Source organism: Zonotrichia leucophrys, chromosome 12 (assembly GCF_028769735.1).
Source record: "Zonotrichia leucophrys gambelii isolate GWCS_2022_RI chromosome 12, RI_Zleu_2.0, whole genome shotgun sequence".
Lineage (NCBI taxonomy): Eukaryota > Metazoa > Chordata > Aves > Passeriformes > Passerellidae > Zonotrichia > Zonotrichia leucophrys.
Genome location: NC_088182.1, coordinates 6,778,844 through 6,798,183, shown reverse-complemented (window position 1 = coordinate 6,798,183; position 19,340 = coordinate 6,778,844). Strand labels below are relative to the sequence as shown.

At 42.5% G+C, this 19,340-nt stretch overlaps 2 protein-coding genes and 1 long non-coding RNA gene across 5 annotated transcripts in view; 2 read left to right on the top strand and 1 right to left on the bottom strand.

The window, feature by feature from the left end:
* LOC135453096 (uncharacterized) overlaps positions 1 to 11,666 on the top strand; it is a 37,271-nt gene extending 25,605 nt beyond the window's left edge. Inside the window, exons 3-4 of the long non-coding RNA XR_010441770.1 lie at positions 9,687 to 9,793; positions 11,318 to 11,666. This is a non-coding gene — a long non-coding RNA (uncharacterized LOC135453096). The remainder of the gene's footprint in view (positions 1 to 9,686; positions 9,794 to 11,317) is intronic.
* On the bottom strand, positions 3,903 to 12,279 carry THOC7 (THO complex subunit 7). 2 transcript variants are annotated; one of them, XM_064723773.1, is made up of 8 exons: positions 12,107 to 12,279; positions 11,663 to 11,780; positions 10,706 to 10,833; positions 10,272 to 10,358; positions 9,253 to 9,310; positions 6,218 to 6,284; positions 6,024 to 6,093; positions 3,903 to 4,796 (listed from the first exon to the last, which is right to left on the bottom strand). In XM_064723773.1, exons 1-8 carry the CDS (start codon positions 12,123 to 12,125, stop codon positions 4,729 to 4,731), a joined length of 615 nt encoding a protein of 204 aa, XP_064579843.1. In that variant the 5' UTR covers positions 12,126 to 12,279; the 3' UTR covers positions 3,903 to 4,728. The 2 variants fall into 2 exon arrangements, with proteins under 2 accessions (XP_064579843.1, XP_064579844.1); XM_064723774.1 differs by lacking the exon at positions 11,663 to 11,780 and having other exon boundaries at positions 12,107 to 12,241.
* Positions 11,825 to 19,340, top strand: part of ATXN7 (ataxin 7) — an 86,708-nt gene continuing 79,192 nt past the window's right edge. The window contains exon 1 of one of the 2 annotated variants that reach the window (XM_064723771.1): positions 11,825 to 11,964. The gene's annotated coding sequence lies outside the window, so the exon portion shown is untranslated. Of the gene's footprint in view, positions 11,965 to 12,221; positions 12,339 to 19,340 lie in introns of those variants that run through there. The other variant, XM_064723770.1, reaches the window with a different exon arrangement.

Below are 19,340 nucleotides of genomic sequence, written 5' to 3'. Positions count from 1 at the left end.
AGAGAGGCTTTGAGAATCAGGGTAGTTCAGACAACACAGTGAAAATGAAGTGTGGGGGAGAGCAGGGAAAACCCTCTTGGGGCTGTGTCCAGGACTTGGGCTCGGTGAACATTGTGGGTCCCTCCAACTCAGGATAATCCACGATTCTCCAGGGTTTTAACCCCTCCAGACAGTTGCAGGACTGGCTGTGCTTGGGAAACAGTAGCAAAACGAAAAAGGAAACGTCTGCAAAGGGCTCACAAGGCTGGGAAGCACTGGGAACAGGGCCAGTGGGATGGGATGCACGGATCCCAGGGAAGAACCAGGGGGATGGGATGCACGGATCCCAGGAACGGCCTGGTGGGATGGGATGGGATGCACGGATGGATGCGCGGATCCCGGGAACGGGCCGGCAGGGTGGGATGGGATGGGATGCACGGATGGATGTGCGGATCCCAGGAACGGGCCAGTGCGATAGATGGATGCATGTGCGGATGGATGCATGGATCCCGGGAAAGGGCCGGTGGGATGGGATGCGATGGGATGCGTGGATCCCGGGAACGGGCCGATGGGATGCGCGGATCCCAGGAACGGGCCGGTGGGATGTATGGATGGATGCACGTATGGATGCGCGGATCGCGGGAACGGGCCGGTAAGAATGGGATGGGATGCACGGAGGGATGCGCGGATCGCGGGAGGCTCCGCGCCCGGCCAGCCCGGCCTCTGCTGCCCCCTGCCGGCCCCGCCCCGCAGCGCCGCCTCGGCACCGCGGCCCGCCGCTCCCCCGAGCCGCGCGGTTCGTGCCCCTCACAAAAGCTGCACAGACATACATGTAACAAGTGTGGGGACACGAGTCTGTCCCCAAGTTCCTGCCTCGTGGGTTCTTTGGTTAAGTCCAGTTCCTGCCACTCAGACAGCAATGGCTGCCCAACACAACCAGGGCAGCCAGGACAGGTCCAGAGCTCTCTTTCCACTGAACAAGCCCTCCATCATTTCACCTGGCACAGAGGTGTAAGCCCCTCATCCTTCCCTTCAGGACTCTGCTAGCCCAGGCAAAGTCCACATCACTCTGCATCCCTGGCTTTAGGATTGCTCTTGAATATCCTTGGAACAAGGATGCTGAGCTTCCTTGGCTGGGATGTCCTGGTGTCCCATTCCCCAAGTGCCTCTGGCACATCACTGAACAGCTCACACTGCCATGCCATGCCAGCTCCTGCTTGATACTTTCTTGCTGCCAGCTACAGGTGAATCACACGAGGCCAGGGTGGACACAAGCCAAAGCCAAATCTGGCTTTGCCTCGTGGCTGCTGTGGCAGTGCCCAGCACACAGGAACAGCCTTTCAGCAGCCTTTGCACAGGGCCCAGCCACACACAGCTGTGTTGTGTAGCCCTGGGCTATGAGCAGAGGGAATTCTGCAACAGTGCTAACAACCTTTATTAAAACAGACTTGGGAAATGAAGGCTGAGGTAACCCAAACACATGTTTGACAACTGGAGTGAAGCACAAAAGGTGGAGCACTTCTCTGTTGCTAACTTGCTTTCCCCAGGGTCTGTTGCATATTGGTCTGTAAAGTGATTCATACACTGGATGTGTCCCTGCTAGAAAGAAAAAGCCACACAGGTTCCCAGAGCAGAACTAACTGTACTTGCCTGCATTTCTGAATTTTTTTCTTAGCTTTTTAAACTCGAGTGAAAAGGAAACCCACTTCAGCCTTGAGTGGGAAAGCATGGTACAAGCCAGCTGTGACATCTGAAAAACTTACAAGTATCTCAACTCGTAATTTCTAGCTCATAAATCTTTGGGATTTTTGTTGGTTTTTTTTTTTCAATTTTCTTTTCTGGCAGCAACTTTCTTCAAATTCACATGGTTTCAGAGATATCCCATCATTTGACAGTGTGTCATGGTGACATCCTTTCTCCTCCTTCTTCCATCCCTTCATGAAGCATGGTAAATCTGTCTTAACAAGTCCTGCCCAAGCTGCCAATTCTGTCCAATGTTCCACTCTCCCTCTGCTGCTCTTCTTTGGACAGGACAGAAAAACAAGTCCTGGCACTGAAAATGTCAGTTTATCACTTCAGCAATTCTTTCTCCTTCTGTTTTTGCATCCACATGACAAGGGCACTGAGATGGACCACTTAGGCATATAAAAATTTTTCAGCCTAGATAGAGTCAAGGAAAATCATAAATCCAGGAAACAGCTTTTTAAAATAGTGTGGTTGTTGAGATTCTGAATTGATGTACCTAGGTTTTTTTACATGTACATTTAGAGTCAATGCAGGTAAGCAGCATGACAGAACAGAGCTTTCTAGGCAGGGATGGAACAGTGACCATCAGTGACCAGTGCAGTGCCCTGCAAAAATGGCACACAAAAAACTTCTGGAGTCTTGGTTAGAAGGCAGGTTAAATACTGGCTGGTATATGAATTCCATTTGGTTTTCTGCTTTGGTACAAATCTAATGTTCAAGAGGTTAGAGGTATAAATACTGAAAAAATAGGAGCAAGTATTTTGGGTGTTCAACTGAGGCTGTGTTTGCAATGAATTGATTTTACATTTTTCTTTGATTGGCCTGGTGACATCACTTTCTTGTTGCCACCTTGCACTAGGGCAACTTGATTTTCCAGGGCAGTAATTTATTTTCAAGATTGCATCGTTGTAATTTGAAGTAGAATATATTCCTTTGCCATGCATTTCTATTGCTTCTCTTGTGTACAACTCTTATTTCTCTGTAAATATTCCTTACCAGAGGGACAAACTTAGGTGTTGCCATGTTTCTGGTCAGGTTCTATACAGAGCAGTGCAAGTTCTGAGATAAGACACTTGATGATCCAAGTAATTTCCAAAGGATCATGTAAAACAACGAATGGAAAAATTTGAGATTTTCACTGTTACAGAGACTGTTTTTAACTGGTGAATACTGCATCAAAATACAGTCCAGACAGCTCATGGAGGCCATTTCAACCACAAAGAAAAATTAATATGCTTTAAAATTGTCCTTGAGTCCTTGTCACTTATGATCTTCATAATTCATATATTCATGACTCCTCCCTGATTTGGCAATAATTTAGTGTTGCTGCTTTACAAAATATTTTACCATTCCCTGTTGTTGTGAGGGGAACAACCCTGTACAGTTAATACTTTTTGATGGTGTACTTCTACTGAATGCCTGCTGTTTGCTTAGCCACCCCTCAACCTGCCAAATTCATAGTGCATGAGAAGCAGTGCATGTCTGCACAGGCTCATCAGGCAAAGCTGAGCTTCCCTGTGCTCTGAGCTGACCAGCTGTGAACTAGAAGACTTCTGACAGCTTATTAGTTCAGGGCTGCACTGTGCTACTGAAGCTGTGTGACTTCTTATTCAGCTGGCTTGCCTTCAGCAAACTTGGAATGTGAGCAAAGCAAGCTCAGATATGTCTGCTCAGCCCAATCCACCCAGATCCACTGAGAGTGGGAATTACACAGCATCTAGCTTATAAATGTCTGAAGTCTCAGTTGTGGAAATCCCCCTCAGCTGTCACCCAGTGAGACAGCAGCTCTGTTCCATGTAACTTTGTTATTTCACCTGAACCAGGTATGCTTATGGCACAGTCTGAGTGAGAGCCAAAGTGTTTTCCTTTACCCAAACCACTGCAAGGCTCCATTTAGTGAGTGTTTTCAGAACATGACCTACTGCTGCCCCTTGCTCCTTCCTCCCTGCCTTACAAAATATAGAGCATATTCCATTCTCTTCTCTTTTGGGGAAGGTTGAAACTTTTGTTACTTCCCAACAGAGTGCTCACGCAGCAATCTGTTGGGAAGTAACTATCCAGGTGGATGGATAGATTCCACTTTGCCTACTAATAATAAAAGTATCTCTGATTCTTTAACATCATTATTATTTCTCTACTGCTTCAGTTTTTCATGAGAAAAGAAGGGTTCCACCATCTGTTTCAGAAATTATGATGTATTTTGATAATAGTCAATTGACAGATAAAATCCAGAAGCAGATTATAAATGATACTGGAATTGGATTCCTGGTTCTTCAAGAACAAAGCTTTTAAATTGAAGTTTTAAACATGCCATTTCAAAATGTGACTATTGATATGGTACAACAAATACAGCAGAGCAAGGCTTGGATCATTGCAGTTCTTTGCATCACTTTGAGGAAAAAATTAAAGATAGTAGAGTATCATTTTTAAGTTTTTATAACCCCTAACAAGCATTCATTCTATAGAAGTAATTTATTTTATACGAAACTATCAAATTCTAGTCTAGTCACAGTAAGTTCTAAATGGCAGCTATTTTAAAAAACTAAGAGCCAACTTAGTTCAGATTTAGGTCCCATCTAGAACAGGGTATGGCAACTGGGACTCATGAAAAGATGCACTGCCCTCAGTCTGATACCATGTAAGAAAAGAAGCCCTTATAATAAGGCTCAATCCCTACTAAAAATAGGAAAATCTGTGAAAACACCTTTTATTGGCAAAGTTTTACAAACACCTTAGTTCACAAGTATGGTGTAAAAGCCTCATCCTTTGTGAAACAAAGTATATTTGTCACAAATTACAAAGTTTGTGGATTAACACTGAGTGCCTGCCTGCAAACATCTGCAACTCTTTTCCCATGAAACATATGCAAAACATGTATTTTTGTATAAAAATTCACAGAAGCAGGAGAAAACTATTTCCAGCTCCATCTCTCTTACTGTTGATTACAACAGAAAGTGAAGATACTTGGACTTTAAGTAGTATTTGTCAGTCTTCAGATGGCATCTACTGCTTGGCCTCCGCTTCCATCTGAGTTTCTTGTGATTCCTCAGCTTCTGAAAGTTTTTCATCATCTAAAATTCAATATTACTGTTAGTCAAACTGTTGGTCATATATAAACTATATTGCAGAACTTTGTCCCACTTAAATATTTTATTATGATTGCTTTAAATGTGCAGTTGAGTATCTCATTCTAAAAAATGCTATGTTCAAACAAACAAAATAATCCTCCAGTTTTTAAGGATGTTATCTCTAACAGCTGTTACTGGAAATATGGGGTAAATTCTAGTGTCAATTGAAGCAAATGATACCAGATTGCTTCTAACCCCTTCTTTCTCTTTGTCTGCTAATGATTTATTTTATACTGAAGCTGTGCTTTTCACTAAACTGCTACTTCCTTCACAAAACCCTGAAAAGTGATCTATATATTCACATGAAAATGCATTTTCAAGAGTAATACTTAAGCAAGTGTTAGTAACACATAATAACAATAACCTTCTGCTAAAGTGCACCTAGGATTAACAGTTCATTCTGCTTAAGAAGATCTAGATGGCCTTAGAGAATGAAAGTCTGCTCTTAGAGCCATCTCTGCATTTAATCAGGTCATGCTCAGAAGCTGTACCAATTGTTCTGTCTTTGAAAGACAGGGAAATTACACAGCAAATATTTAAAACAATATTATACATATAAAAGCACAAAAAGTTAGTGCTGATTTGAAAATATTAAGTATTTGTATGAGAAAAGATGAGTACAAGTAATTCCTGAATGTAGCTCTGATGTCTGACAGTTTTATCTGCTCTGTCACAGATTCATAGTCTGAGTAGGTTGTCATTTACCTTCCTTGTATTTAAATTTTTTTAGTAAAGCCTCAATTGATACCATGGTAGTAGTGACATGTTCCAAACTACTGAAATAGGAATTATAAAATGAAATTTGGAAATCAGCACAAGAATAACTCTCTGTAAGAAACACTTTCTGTTAAAAAAACAAACAAACGGAAAAAAACCCAACAAAAAAAACCCAAAACTCAAAAAGCTATTCTCCATCCTCACATTTTAAAGAATTCTGCTGCCTACAAATTAACCTGAATCTAGTCAGGAAATGGCACAGTGGGTAGCTTGTAGAGGAAAAAAAACTCAGAGCAGTCTCAGGCTCTGGACTACTACTGGGAAAAAATTCTGCCAATGCAAGAGGTCACCAGCCTCAATTGCACAGAGCCATCCCCCTGCTGGAAGTTGTGATTCCTTTTGATCTGCTAAAACACAACCCAGTTATATCTATTACCAAAGAACAGCACTTACTCTCCAGGGTTTGCTGAAGTTCATGGATGGTGCTCAGGAGAACATGGAACTGCTTCCTTCTCAGCTCCAACTGGAATGATAAAATACATGTTGTAGGAAACAGAGAGCACATACAGCCAAACAACCCATAGCAGACTCTACATTAATTGTATTCCTAATAAATTATTATATAACCATCTCTATGAAAAATTTACCTTATCTTCAACATTTTCTTTAATGTGAGAAAGATTTTGCAGTTCTTTTCCCAAAGCTTCCAGCTGCCTGAAAAGAGATTGTCAGAGTATTCTTAAAAAATTCTGTAAAATTCTAGCAAAACAGATTTGCTCTAAGTAGAGGAGAAAGAACTCTAAAATGTACTGTTTATGTAAACAAAACAAGTGGAATTATTTAGAGGTAAGGTCACTTCATGTAATTTTAAACTATTATGTTCTAGACTTGTAATTTCACAATATTTACAAAAACTTAGGCCTCCAAGCTGGAATACAGTTGTACCCTGGGCATTTGTAACAATTCAGTCCTGACACAACATGTTATTTACTTGACCCTACAATACAAGTCAAAGAAGCAGATTCATACAATCTTAGAATATCCTGAGCCAGACTCACAAGGAACATCAACTCCAAGTCCTGGTCCTGCACAGGATACCCCAAGAGTCATGCCCTGTGCCTGAGAGCATTGTCCAAATGCTCCTTGACCTCTGTCAGGATTGCTGCTGTGACCACTTCCCTGGTTGCCTGTTCAGTGCCCAATCACACTCTGGGGGAAGAACTTTCTGCTCTCACCTGAGCTCACCATGGACCCTTTTTGAGGCCAAGAACAGCAGGTACCATAATATACCTTTCAAATGAGAATGGAGCACCAACTCTTACAGACAAACCCCCAGTTTGCTCCTTCTACTTCCAATGCCTATCATAATTTATGCACCATGCAATTACAGCAAAATGCTCATTTAAAGGTGAAGTGGATTGAGGCTGATTAATTAGCCTGATTAATTAGCAGGCAGAGTCATAGAGGGGTCAGCAAGGAAATCAACCTTTTTTTCCTGAAGCCATTGACAGCTGCTGCAGCTAGTCTGGGTAGGGAACCACAGAAAGCCCTCCAGTCCCAAGTACCTTATTGTGGATGGGAAAAGGTTATTTTAGTGCTACCTGAGGGTGTTGTCTTTTTTTGAGCAAGCATGCTTGGTACCTCAATGGGAATACCTGAGAGTTGTGTGTGACATTTCCCCTCTCTTCAGCTTACAGGCTCATACACTGATTCTGGAAGCATCTGGTTTCTAGTTTCTGAAAAATTTCTATTTGCCCAAATCTTGCTGTTTACACTGTGCTGTCAGGTAGCAGACTGTGAGAGGACAGACTTTTTTTTTTTTCCTAGTAATATCCAAGCTACATCTGGAATTTTATTCCTTTTACTTTACACTCCAGAGAAGCATTGCTTAGCCTTCTTACCTTCATATCTCTTTTTGTAAGACTGTGTCATTTCTTGGTTCTCTGAACAGCTCTTCTGATACAGCATCTAATTACACTGTGGGCAGTGTTGTTCAGTACTTCTGCTCCTATCACTTCCTGAATTGGCTCCTGTGCACTACTTGTGACTAAGCTGTTAACAGTTCTTTTGTGCTGTATGACTCCTTGTTCCAAGAAAAAGACTCTTAAGAGCACAAAGAAAGTATTTTTCTAAACTTTGTCCTATTGTGCCAGATAACCTGCAAAAGCTGTAAATGTAACTCTTGCAAGAAACCCTTCTGTTTCTTCTCACAAGAAGTTTTCTCAAGTGTTTTCAGTGATTAAGAGTTCCATGAAAAGTGTGATATTGTTAGTGAGGCTTCCTCTGTTCTGAATTAAGGGTGGCCTTTGGTTCATTGCATCATTTTCTGTGTACTTTCCTACAGACTGCATCCTTACCAGCTATAACTTACCATGCTTTCTAGCTCTGCTTAAGAAACTTATGCTTGGATGTGTTAAGCAAGCTTAGAATAATCCCTCCAAACCTAAACAATCCAGCATCCTCTAAGATAAAAAAGTAACATTTATCACAGAATTATAGAATAGTTTGGGTTGGAAAGGACCATAAAGATCATCTAGTTCACACCCCCTGCCATGGGGAGGGACATCTTTCACTGCTCAGAACTCCATCCAAACTGGCCTTGAACATTTCCAGGGATTGGGCAGTCACAACTTCTCTCATTTAGTTATTTCTATTCTTAATTAACTTATCTGAGAAACTGCATTTTTGGTAGTTCTTTATTAAAGTCTCACTTGATAAATGTCATATGCTGACTAATGAAGTAAGAAGTAGTCAAGCCTCATGAGAATTGCCTGTAATAATCAAAGCTGGGGTAATGAAATCAAGGCACAGAAAAACAACATACAAGACAGAAATGTGTGAAATATTGTCAGTGGCTCATAGCTATAAAAATGCTATTGTTAGGGTAATAGTATAACCAAATCATTTCCATTTGCTATAAAAGGCTATGGAATATGAAAAGACAGCCTCCCCTGGCAATTTCACTGGAAGTGGGAAGAGGATAAGTGCACAGCTGCACTTATATGGGAACAGTAATTCCACACCACCTCTTTAATCAGTTTAAGAACAACAAACTCATAGATGCAATAAGTCCTAGAATGTTTGTATGGCTCAGTAATCTCCCCACAACTGCCCCAAAAGCACAGACAGTGATGCAAACCCAGAATGTGACAAGCAGCACTGTGAGTTACACACAGGACGAGTTGGACAACAGGTAGGTCTGCCCTGCATGCCAGGGCAGGTTATGTGTGGCAAACCACAGAGCCATTTATAACTGGGCATGCAGGAACAACAACCAGAAGGAAAACATAAAAAAGAACTCTAGGAGCTTTCTCCTGCTCTCTCTCATTCCACTTTACTTGCTTGTGTGTTATGCATTTCGAGTGACCACTGAATCTGGCTGGTGTAAGTTAAAGGACTTCCCACAATCTCCCTTTTCTGAGATGTGCATTTTCATCTCAGTTCACTTATTCACCTTAATTTTTCAGTGGAAAAATTTCAACTACAGAACAATTAGCAATGCTTCTGACCCATATGGATGGGACATTAAGGAAAGCTCATAAAGACAGAGAAACACAAGTTTTTATTGTGTCAAAGAAATTATATAAACATGAGGGAAAGTCAAACTGAAATCAAGGAAATGTCAAATCTGGTGACTTCTAGTTTACTGCTCTATTATAATTTAGTGTAGTTTTATACTTACTTCAGTGTTTCATGTCTGTCTGGGTGATGCTGTATGACTTTGGCCAATGCATCATATTCTGAAAGACATTTAAATAGTTGATGTAAATACTTCTAAAATATGGATTCGAGAACCCAAACTCAGGTATCACAGAATGGCAGATTCTTTTTCCTTGAAAAACTGTTTTAATGTTTTTCAAAACACCTTAAGATAGCTCTGCATTGCTGCACACTTAGTCTTCTGTGTCTGATTCATAAACATTGGATTTAGATACAATCAAATGTATATATACAGAAAATGGTGCTGATGTTACACACGAACATTAAAGATTTTTAGAAAAATATTTAGCATAAAATTTAGTATAAAATGCGGCATGCATTTTTTTAAAAAAATTATTACACATGAAGAATAATATTATGGTTATACAGGCAACTAACACAGCCATTTCCTGATAGGAAGACCATACAGATGACATCTACTTCATTCACCTGGAAAAATTTGTGCTGCAGACTGGACAGAACATATTAAAAAGCAAACACTTCAGACCTATGTTTGTGAAGATGTAAGAGCTCCATATTCCTACTGGTTAAGGTTATTTTAATTTCCAGTTGAGTTCAAAGTTATCCACAGCATGGATCAAACAGTTGTATTTAAAACATTTCATATTATATTTCTGAAATTTTTGGCATTTCATTTATCATGAAAAAACAATTTTTTGCTTCTAATCAACTGCTCATCTTTTAGAGTGTTGTAGGTTTCAATGATTTATGGGTATACAATTTTAAAAGTAGGGAAAAAATACACCTCTTAAAACAGGTGTTCAGAAAGGTGTTTTCCTGATGCTGCATGTCATTGAGATCTCGTTCAATCCTGCCTGTGTCATCCACCCAAAACATTCAGTAGTCAGTGGAACCCACCAGGCTGAGTATAGTAATCATGATGCCTTGCATGTTCAAAAATCTAGAATCTATTTTCCAATACAATGTATTCTAAAAGATAACAAACCAATGAAGTTCACCACTGTAAATATGGCACCTTACCCTGGCGATTTTTTCGAATCCTTTTTGCTTGCAGGATTTGTTTTTTGCATTCAGAGATCTTCTCATGGGCTGCAGCTATACTATTTTCTTTAGGGAAAAAAAAAGGAAAGATACAGAGTTATATTGAATTCAAACAGTACATGTAAATAAGCTATTCTGCTGAACTATAAAAGAGCTGTTTGTGACATGGCTGTTAGATCCATCAGCTTAAAAACTATATACACATGAATAGGTTTAAAAAGCTCTTGTTTGTATGTATTCTATGTAATTACAAGATGCTTATAGCACATATGAGTTCTATCTAGTAAGAAAAAAAAAAAATCTCAAGAAACCTCCAAACCACTCATTAGATGTATATATTATGTTCACCAGGCTTAAGCTTGTTCAGAAGAGAAACTGTCAAACAGAAACCATTAACGTTTTCTCATATTTACCTATATCCTTGTAGATTTTTTCGTAATTTTCCATCTCTCTCAGGTTCATGTCATACACCAGGAGAGTCTTTCCCATTGAAAATTCACACTGTGATAAAGTACTCAGCATTCGTTGGTACTGGCTGTATCTGAAAACAGACAAGACATTTACTCTCAAGCAGCATAAAAATAGTTCCTAACTTCATAGAGCAAGAAAACAAAACTTCATGTAGCATAAGGGACAGCTAAATAACAATCATTCAATAAAGAAAACACTTCAAAGATTCAGTGTATAATTTTTTGGAAGTGCAGTTAGAAACACTGTACACATTAATTGCAGCATCATGTCCTTATCAGCGTTAAGTTAAAGCAGTGAGCAGTTTGACCCAGAGCTTATAAATCTTCCAGCTCGGGTTGGTTCTGTGGCCACCAAATTAGTATTTTAATACAGCAGTGCTTCTCTGTCTACACACTGGTAATATTGTGATCTCTGGGAATTTCTATCCATTACTAACAGAGACCCCACAGAAGGCTGTCACTCGTACCTTACTAATTTAGACATTAAAAAAAAAAAAGAGAGAGAGAGAAAACGACAGCAGCAGAAATACCAGCAGTATTTCCCTTCCCTAACAGAACAAACGCAGAACTGCCAACTAAAATATCCGAGTCATGATCCTGTTATAAGAGCGGGACTCCCGGCTGGCTCACGCAGCAGGCACAGCAATCCTGCGGGCACTGGAGCGGTGCTGGCAGATTTCAGGACACAGCCCGCAGCCCCCAGCGATTCCTGACCCGTCTGCAGCCCTCCTCTCCCAGCACAGACCTCGGCGCTGCTCCTGGAAACACCACAGAGCCAAAGAAAAGCAGCTGTGCGCATTTTAACGCGGATCTCTTCCAAATGGATCGAGCCCTGCTTTCCACTGAGACGCAAGCTAAGCAGTTCCAAGACTTAAAAAACCAAAGCAAAACAACAGATACCCTTCCTCCTGAGATCCGGAATTACACCACTTAATGAAACTCTTCACCAACAAATTGATCCGCCTGTCGTCGCCAGCTCCATCGCCATCGATCAGCAGCCGCTTGCGGATAACTTCATCTGGGGAAAAACTCCCGTTAAGCCCTCACGCCATGGCCGCCGCCTCCCGGCGCCGCGCCCGGGCCTCTCCGGGCCCTTCAGGAAACCATTCCCGGAGCCAGAGCGGGCGGATCCGCTGAGCCGCGGGGCCGGGGGAGCATGGAGGGCGGCGGGGCCGGGGCCGCGATGGAGGCCCGTCTGCGGGGTGAGCGGCCCCGGGCGCCGCGGCAGCCGCTCCCCGGAGGGCGGGCGGGGGGCGCGGCGCTGCGGGGAGCCCCGGCGGGGGTCGCGGCGCGGGGCGGGAGGAAGGAGAGGAGGATGGAGAAAGGGAGGGAGGGAGGTCTCACCGTCGGTCACGGCCCCCATGGCGGCGAGTGCCGGAGCCGGCGGGGCGGCGGCAGCAGCGAGTGAGGTCAGCTTCCCACAATGCAGCCGGCGAGAGCGGCGGCCATGGAGGGGGAGGCGGCGGCTGCTGGGGCCTGAGCCGGCGGGCGGCGGACGCGCGGCCCGGGGAGGGCGGGCGGGCGAGCCCCGCGCCCCGCGTGGAACCGGCCCCCTGGCGAGGGGCGGCCCCGCCAGGTGAGCGCCCGACGGGGGAGGGAAGCGGCGGTCCCGCAGCCAGGCTCCACCTCCCCGCCCCCGCCACCCGCACCGGCCCCGCCGCCCCCCGCCCGGCCGCCCCGCCATGCCCCCGGCACATGGTCCCGCGCCATCGAGGCCGCCGGGGTCGGGGGCGCCTCGCCTGCCCTCCCGCCACGGCCCCGGCTCGGGGTGTCCTCCCCGGGGTGCCGTCACTATCGGTCTCGGTGGTGCCGAGCTCCCCTCGCAGGGTCCCGCATGGCAGCGGCGGTGCCGTCGCGCCGGCGGCGATGGTGGCGATGGCACAGGGGAGCGGGCGGACGGTCCCGCCGTGCTGGCCATGACCCAGCGGGCAGGCGGATGGTCCCGTCTCGGTGCCCGGTGTCATTGACATGGCACTGTGGGGGCGGTGGGGTCCCCTGTGGTGGCTGTCCAGCCCCTGTGGGTGATGGAGAGGGAGCACTGCCTCCACAATGCCTTTTCCCGATGAGGGTGTGGAGGATGTGCCCATGGTGCAGGTGTCAGGGAGCTGGGCTGGCCTCCCCTGGCTGCCCTTGGGCTCATCCCCACTCGATGCTCGGAGGACAAGCAGCAGGGCCTGGGGTGTGCCAAAAATTATTCTGATGTTTCCTGGTGAGTTTGACATGATCAGCAGATAGGAACGATAGTTGTTTCTTCCTGTCCTGGCAAACTAAGCTGGTGCTGGAAAAAGTGCCTAGAGGCGTCTGGAGAAAAGAGATATTAAGGTGTTCCCATGTATTGAGTTTGAGGCCTTTGGTCCATAGGCTTGGATGCTTGGGCAGTGCTGGTAATGTTACTGCAGTGTATATCACAGTAGCTGAGGCGTTACCAGAGCCTGACACCTTTCTATTCCCTCTTTATTTTGACTTGGACAATTAAGTGGCTCACTGCCTTGTTCTGCTTAGCACTGCTCATGGACAGTTTTAGGGTGGTGGGGAAAATCAGGGTGAGGAAAGAACAAAGTTAATATGTGCTGTAATCTGTTAGTTCCTGGTTTTAGAGCTGTGAGAGATTAAAAGGCGCTTTCTTGTTCTGGATAGAGGCATATAACAGCTCTTTACGGATTTGTAGATTGTTTCAAGTCGGTACTTTGTCTTCAATAGGCAACTAACTGATCAGGCCCTTTGGAAGGTGCTGGTGGGGAAGCATTACTGGGAGTGGTCATTAAAACTCCGCCAGAACTTTTAGGAATAAAGCGTTTCCAACATGGAAAACTTGGATAAGTGGCTTCTGTTCTTGAATTTTTATGTACTCGTGGTGGGTGATAGCATTTTATATGAAAAACTAACGACCTATCCAGTTACCCAGGTCTGGGCCAAAGAATGGGCCATGCATTCATGAACTGTGTAAGCTGTACTGAAGGTGCTCACTTCTGTGAACTCTGATATGTTCCATTTAGTTGGTTTGACTAAAATCTTTGTTTTTCTTAAGGCTTTGGTCACTATGGTACAACCTAGTATTTTGCTAAAGGGTGAGGAGAAGACCTAGCTGAACTTCTCTATGCAAATTTTGTGCAGTTACTGCCTTTCTTCTTTATCCACTTACTTCCTTTTGGAAGTCTTAAGCATTTTGAAACATCCATTTAATCAAGACTTAATATTTTTCTTACACCTCTCTGAGCTCTTTCCATTTTCTGAGCGCTATCACACAGAGAAGTTGGTCAGAACTGAAGACTGTTGTCAGTGAAAATCCACAATTATTTATTTAATAATCTCAAAACTTCTGTAATTTTCTGTCATTTAATCCAATACAATCTTTTCTCACTTTTTGTTCATCATTCCACTCTTGGTCAGATAGTCTTATTAAGGTCTCTGGAATGACAAATAGATAGTCCTTGAGTAATTAATTTAGAATACAGCAGCACATATGACTAGTTTATTATATTTAATGACTTTTGTTCCATTCTTCATGTGTTACTAATTACAAGCTTCTATGAAATTTTTTGTTCTGGGTCTTAAGCTCATAAGAACAACTTTGAGAACAAAGCCATTATTTTTCTTTTTAAGACAGAGCTTTCAGGCATCACCAATGTTCATTAACTTTTCTCCTTTAGAATGCAAGTAGAACTTGGTAAATACATCATCAAGAATCTCACTAAGGGCAGGTATTGATGTAACAGCCTGTTTTCTCTCCTGCTCCATTTGACATATTGAATATCCATGGGATGTTTTTGCTTGGGAAGTCAGTTCCAGCTTGCTGGGTTCCTGTATGCATTTGAGAATTCATTGTGCCTTAGGAGTTTTTGTTTTGCTTTGCTCCATTTCCAAGTAGAATTCCTCATCTTTAAGTGTGAAACAACCCTTGTTTCTCATGTGAGGCGGGTGTTGCACTGGGCTGCATACCCAAAGCCATGTCTTTGCCATTAATTCAGCGTGATGGATGGTGTAGATGTCTGGAAGAGGATTGACTTACTCTTATTTATTTGTCCTTCACCACTTTGGGTACCCTGTGCAGATTCTATCAGCTGCAGTCTTTCAGATAATCCTTCAAGTGACCAGCAGGAGCACTGAGTAGCTCTGGACCTTCCCTAAAGCATCAGTAGTGGAGATTCACACAATAGGAAAAATTTCTTGCACAGGGGATAGCACCTGACTGTGCCAACTCTTTTGGAACAAGTACCTGTGTGTGCTTTCAACCAAGCTAAAAAGTCACAGTTTTCCCTCTTTCCTTGAATTCTTTTATGTGTGCCATATGGTAAGACCCTGGAGCAGCTTATACATAATAATTTGTTGCACATCTGTCCTTGTCAAAAGTGTTAAATGATCCTCTGTAATGTTTCCAGGTGACTCTGGATGCAAGAGGTATAACCTAGGTAAGTTTAGTACTGCAAGATGTTACACGTGTGTGCAACTGGCTTTGATTTTTCATATGTATACTTGTTTTTCCTGAAAATATGGCTTTTAAGTGCACTGATGGTTTTTTTTGTTGAGGAAATCTGTTAGTGCTGAAGTTTTCTTTCCTGAGAAACCATCTATGAGAGCAAAAGTTTAAAGTGACTGTATTCCTCCTCCCTTTTTCTTTAACTCTGTGTGTATATGATTTTTTTCCTAACCACAAAAAAAGTTGAAGGGGAAGAAGCTTTTTATAGTATTGCAGGCTATAATGAGCTATGATTTTTAAGAGCTGAGAAAACAGCTTTTAACTATTGACAAGGTGGATTTAAAATATTTTTCTTTAGCCTCCCTAATAATTTATGAGGTGGTTTTAGATTCCAGGTTTTCTTCATGTTGACTAACTTCTAAATCAGACTTTTGTGTAGCACCAAATCTTACAGAGATCTAAGTATAGTAGGTCAGAAACTGCAGGGTATTTTTATCCAGCCCAACCTATATTCTTGTCAGAAAGCCATACCAAATTTATTTAGTGAGACCTATTTTCTGTAAGTCTATGTTTAGCATTACTTTTTACCACCATCCTTTATCTTTCTGTAGATTATATACCAGGATTCTGTGCAAGACTGATACCAAGCTAACCTATCAGACTGCTTTTCTCATTTTAAATTATGTTAGAGCTTTATTTTCTCTGCAGTCTTTTGTAGCCTCAGCATTTACTGAAAATTAGCATCAGTGTTCCAAGAGCTTGTCATCTTGTTCTGTAAAAATTCTAAGACACTGGCTGTCTAATTCTGCAGATATTAAAATAGTCACTCTTGGCAGATAAACCTGAAATATTTCAACCCAGTGATTGAGGTATAAAAAGTAGTGAGTGGTTCTTAGCCTTGTAGAAAGCTTTCCTGACATGGACTCTTGTGTTTCTGCAGAGCCAGCCCATTTTCATAGAGTTACAGCAGAATGGGAGAAGGGAGGGTGAAAATACTTGTTGTGACTGTAGTGATAGTACCAATAATTTTAAAATGCAACATTTTATTATCTGAACAATAATCAATTTTGCTGTCTACTGCCTGTGTTACCAAGATTGATTAAATGTACTGTTAATCCCATACTTTAAAATCCAGGCTCCTCTCAGATAATAGTGTAACCACAAGTTGTGGTCTACAGTATTGGTTTTAGTTGTTATTTTTTTATTTTGTAACTGGAAGAAGCTTGTAAAATTCCAGAAGTTTTGATGGAAGCACCTTAAAAAATATTAGTCCTGGAAATATTTTGTTCATTAGAAAGACATTTTATCACTAGTAATTTTCTCTTGAAGAGAGAAAAGCTTATTTTAGTAAAAAAATAATAGTGCTGCATGGTCCTTTGAAATATTTTTTTCCTAAGTAAGGGCTCTGTGTCTTAGTTAATCTCAATTACACAGGTGGCATTCTGATATTGTCCTCTTTCAGCTATCTTCACAGGAATTATCTAACAGCTTTCCAAATTTCATATCCAGATCCTTCTGAATATGCATGAAGCTTGAGGATCAATTATTGTACATTTCAGGATGATCTGTGACTAATTTATTAAAGCTTGTCAAACTCAGCTTGAAATTTCTTGATACTGGAAGTGCAGGTATTGAGTGCAGGAGCCAGAGCTTTCAGGTGCAGGGGTGCCAAGGAAGGTGTGCCCTGTGTGTGTGTGTGCCAAAAGGGGCTCTGGTGGAGCAGTGGCATTAGCAGGAGTGGCACCCTGTGCATGGCACAGGGACTGGGATTCCCACTTAGCAAGAGAGTCAAGGTGTTTTAACAAGTGTCTCGAGAAACTCTGTGTCACTGCAGGACAGATAAGCTGGTTAGAATTTTCTTGTAATTTAAAAATTATTAATACTGTAGACTGCCTGTGCAGTGGCTCGGAGATCCCACATGATGTCTGCATTCTGTGATTTAAAGAGACTCAGGTAATTTTGGGGTGGCATTTCATGCTGTTCTGGGATTCTGTTTCATGTGTTTTGTAAGAAAGCAGACTTTATTATTTTGGAGGTTTTTTTCAGAAGATTAGTCAATTTTCTAGCATTCTCTTAATTTATTGGTAGGATGTTTTCGCTTTATTTTATTTTACTACGGAAAGAGAGCATATTTTTGTTTTTTCCTTCCTCAGTCCTTCAGTTCATGGCTGTGCTAGTGCTCAGTGCTGTGCCAGGGTTTTCAGAGGAAGAGGTGGATGTTTAATGAGGTTTTACCACTGACTTAGAAGAATTTGTCTTCGCTGGCATGGGGCCAAATGGTAAATATTTTTATTTAGCTGTGGTTTGAAACATTGGATGAACAATAAGAGAGCTGTGAATATCATATTGACTTGTATCAAGTTTAAATAAATAACTGTTAGTGCTACTGAGGAAACTTTGCACAACACTTGCGAGGGAAGCCAGGCATTTCCTCCTTTGGAAAGAGCTCCTGCCCGACTCCAGAGCGGTGTTCTCTGCATCACGTGGATGCTTTGGCTCAGCTAAGAAAGCTGAATCAGAGCTCTTGCACAGCTTCTGACTCAGCTTTTTGAAGTTTAAAAAAAATTGGTTGGTTAAGTTTGTTTTCTTTATTTTTTAAAAGCAGTCCCGAACACCGAGAGAAGACAGAGAAATTTTACAAGGCTTTGAGCTTGGCTGCATCATGGGGAGATGTTGAAAGAAAGGCTTCTGTCTCAGGAGATGGAGAAAGGGTATCAGGTCTATTGATAAACATCTGCTTCTTGTTTTAAATGAGGTTTATATTTTGCTTTGGATTATTTAATAGTTTTTTTTCTTGTAATAGAGAAACTCTGCCAGTGGGTAATGTTCAAACACAACTAAAATTTACTGTTCGCATTGAACATGATACACTGACACACGTTCTCACCCCCAATTTCTGAGGTACAAGCCTGAGCAGAGAAATAGAAATAATTGGAGGCATGATTACATGCTTGGGTGATGCCTGCTCAGGTTTTTGTTTGTAAAATGTTGAATGAAATACAGGGGGTACTGGTTGGGCACTGGAACAGGCTCCCCAAACCTGCCAGAGCCCAAGGAGTGTTAGGACAATGTTTTCAGGCACAGGGGGGATAGTTGGGTTAGATAGATAGATCCTTATGGGTTTCTTCCTGCTCATAATATTCTGTGGCTCTGTGATTCCATGATCCTGTGAAAACACTGAACTTTGTTTCTGACCACTGTTGGCCTCCCAATAAGGACTGGAAACAGTGTAAAACCCTAAAATGAAGTTGTGACCTTAGGAAGATGGCACATTCTCTTCACTTTCTCTTTCTGGTGTGCCAAATGTAGCTTCTAAACTTGCTTCAAATGCTGTCTAAACAGATGGTTTAAACAAATATTTCAAGGGAAATGTGATGAGAGGATAACTGGGCATTTCCAGCAGAGACTGTCAGACCCAGGAGGGGCAGATCCAGGCTGTGGCTCAGGCTGGTCAAAAAGGGAAGGCTGGTCTGCCTGAGGCCAGTTGGGTCATGTTTCCATGAAGGTGGGGAGCCAAATTCTTTAGTGTTTGTTGGTGTTTTGTTAAAATTATACCAGCCAGAAAGGCTTGAAGGAGATGATGAATCTGCACATTTTCTATGCAGTAGCTGAAGTAGGAATGTGCTTAAATCCTGCCTCTTGCCAGGGCTAAGCACCTTTCTCCAGGGAGCATTTTGGATTCATGCTCTCTTGAAATTAGGATCATAAGCCCTTTCTTTCAAAAAGGGAGCAAAGGTCAATCTTTGCTTTCAAAACCCAGGAGGTGGTGGTGGTTCTGGTTCCCTTTTCATCATTAGCAGAGCTGTTATCTGCTGGGCTGTTCACCACATGTGTGGGAGACTTCAACCCAGCTCTCCTCCTTCCTGAGGGGATTAATGCCCGTAATTCTTTCCATCAGAGTGAATTTTGTAATCACCAGACTGTTGACTAGTACGAGGTGGTGTTGCTGTCAGAATGATAGACTGAACACAGCAGTGAGACCCAACACAAAAGATATCCAGTGACTGAGGACTAAGGTGTTTAGGGAGTAATTCATAAGAGCAAACCAGTAATTTCAGAAGTGCAAGAAAAGAACAATCAAGATAATTTTTGCATTGCAGGTCAGGTTCTTTTCAAAGATGTACAAGTGCCTCTCTGGTGGTTTCTGTACTTTATTTCCAT

What these genes read in the sequence shown, in the direction of transcription:
- THOC7 (XM_064723773.1), bottom strand. An exon ending in GACAGACATGAAACACTGAA is followed by an intron (nt 6,285 to 9,252) that starts GTAAGTATAAAA and finishes ATCTCTTTTCAG; the next exon opens with GCAGCTGGAAGCTTTGGGAA. An exon ending in AAGAAAATGTTGAAGATAAG is followed by an intron (nt 6,094 to 6,217) that starts GTAAATTTTTCA and finishes TTATCATTCCAG; the next exon opens with TTGGAGCTGAGAAGGAAGCA.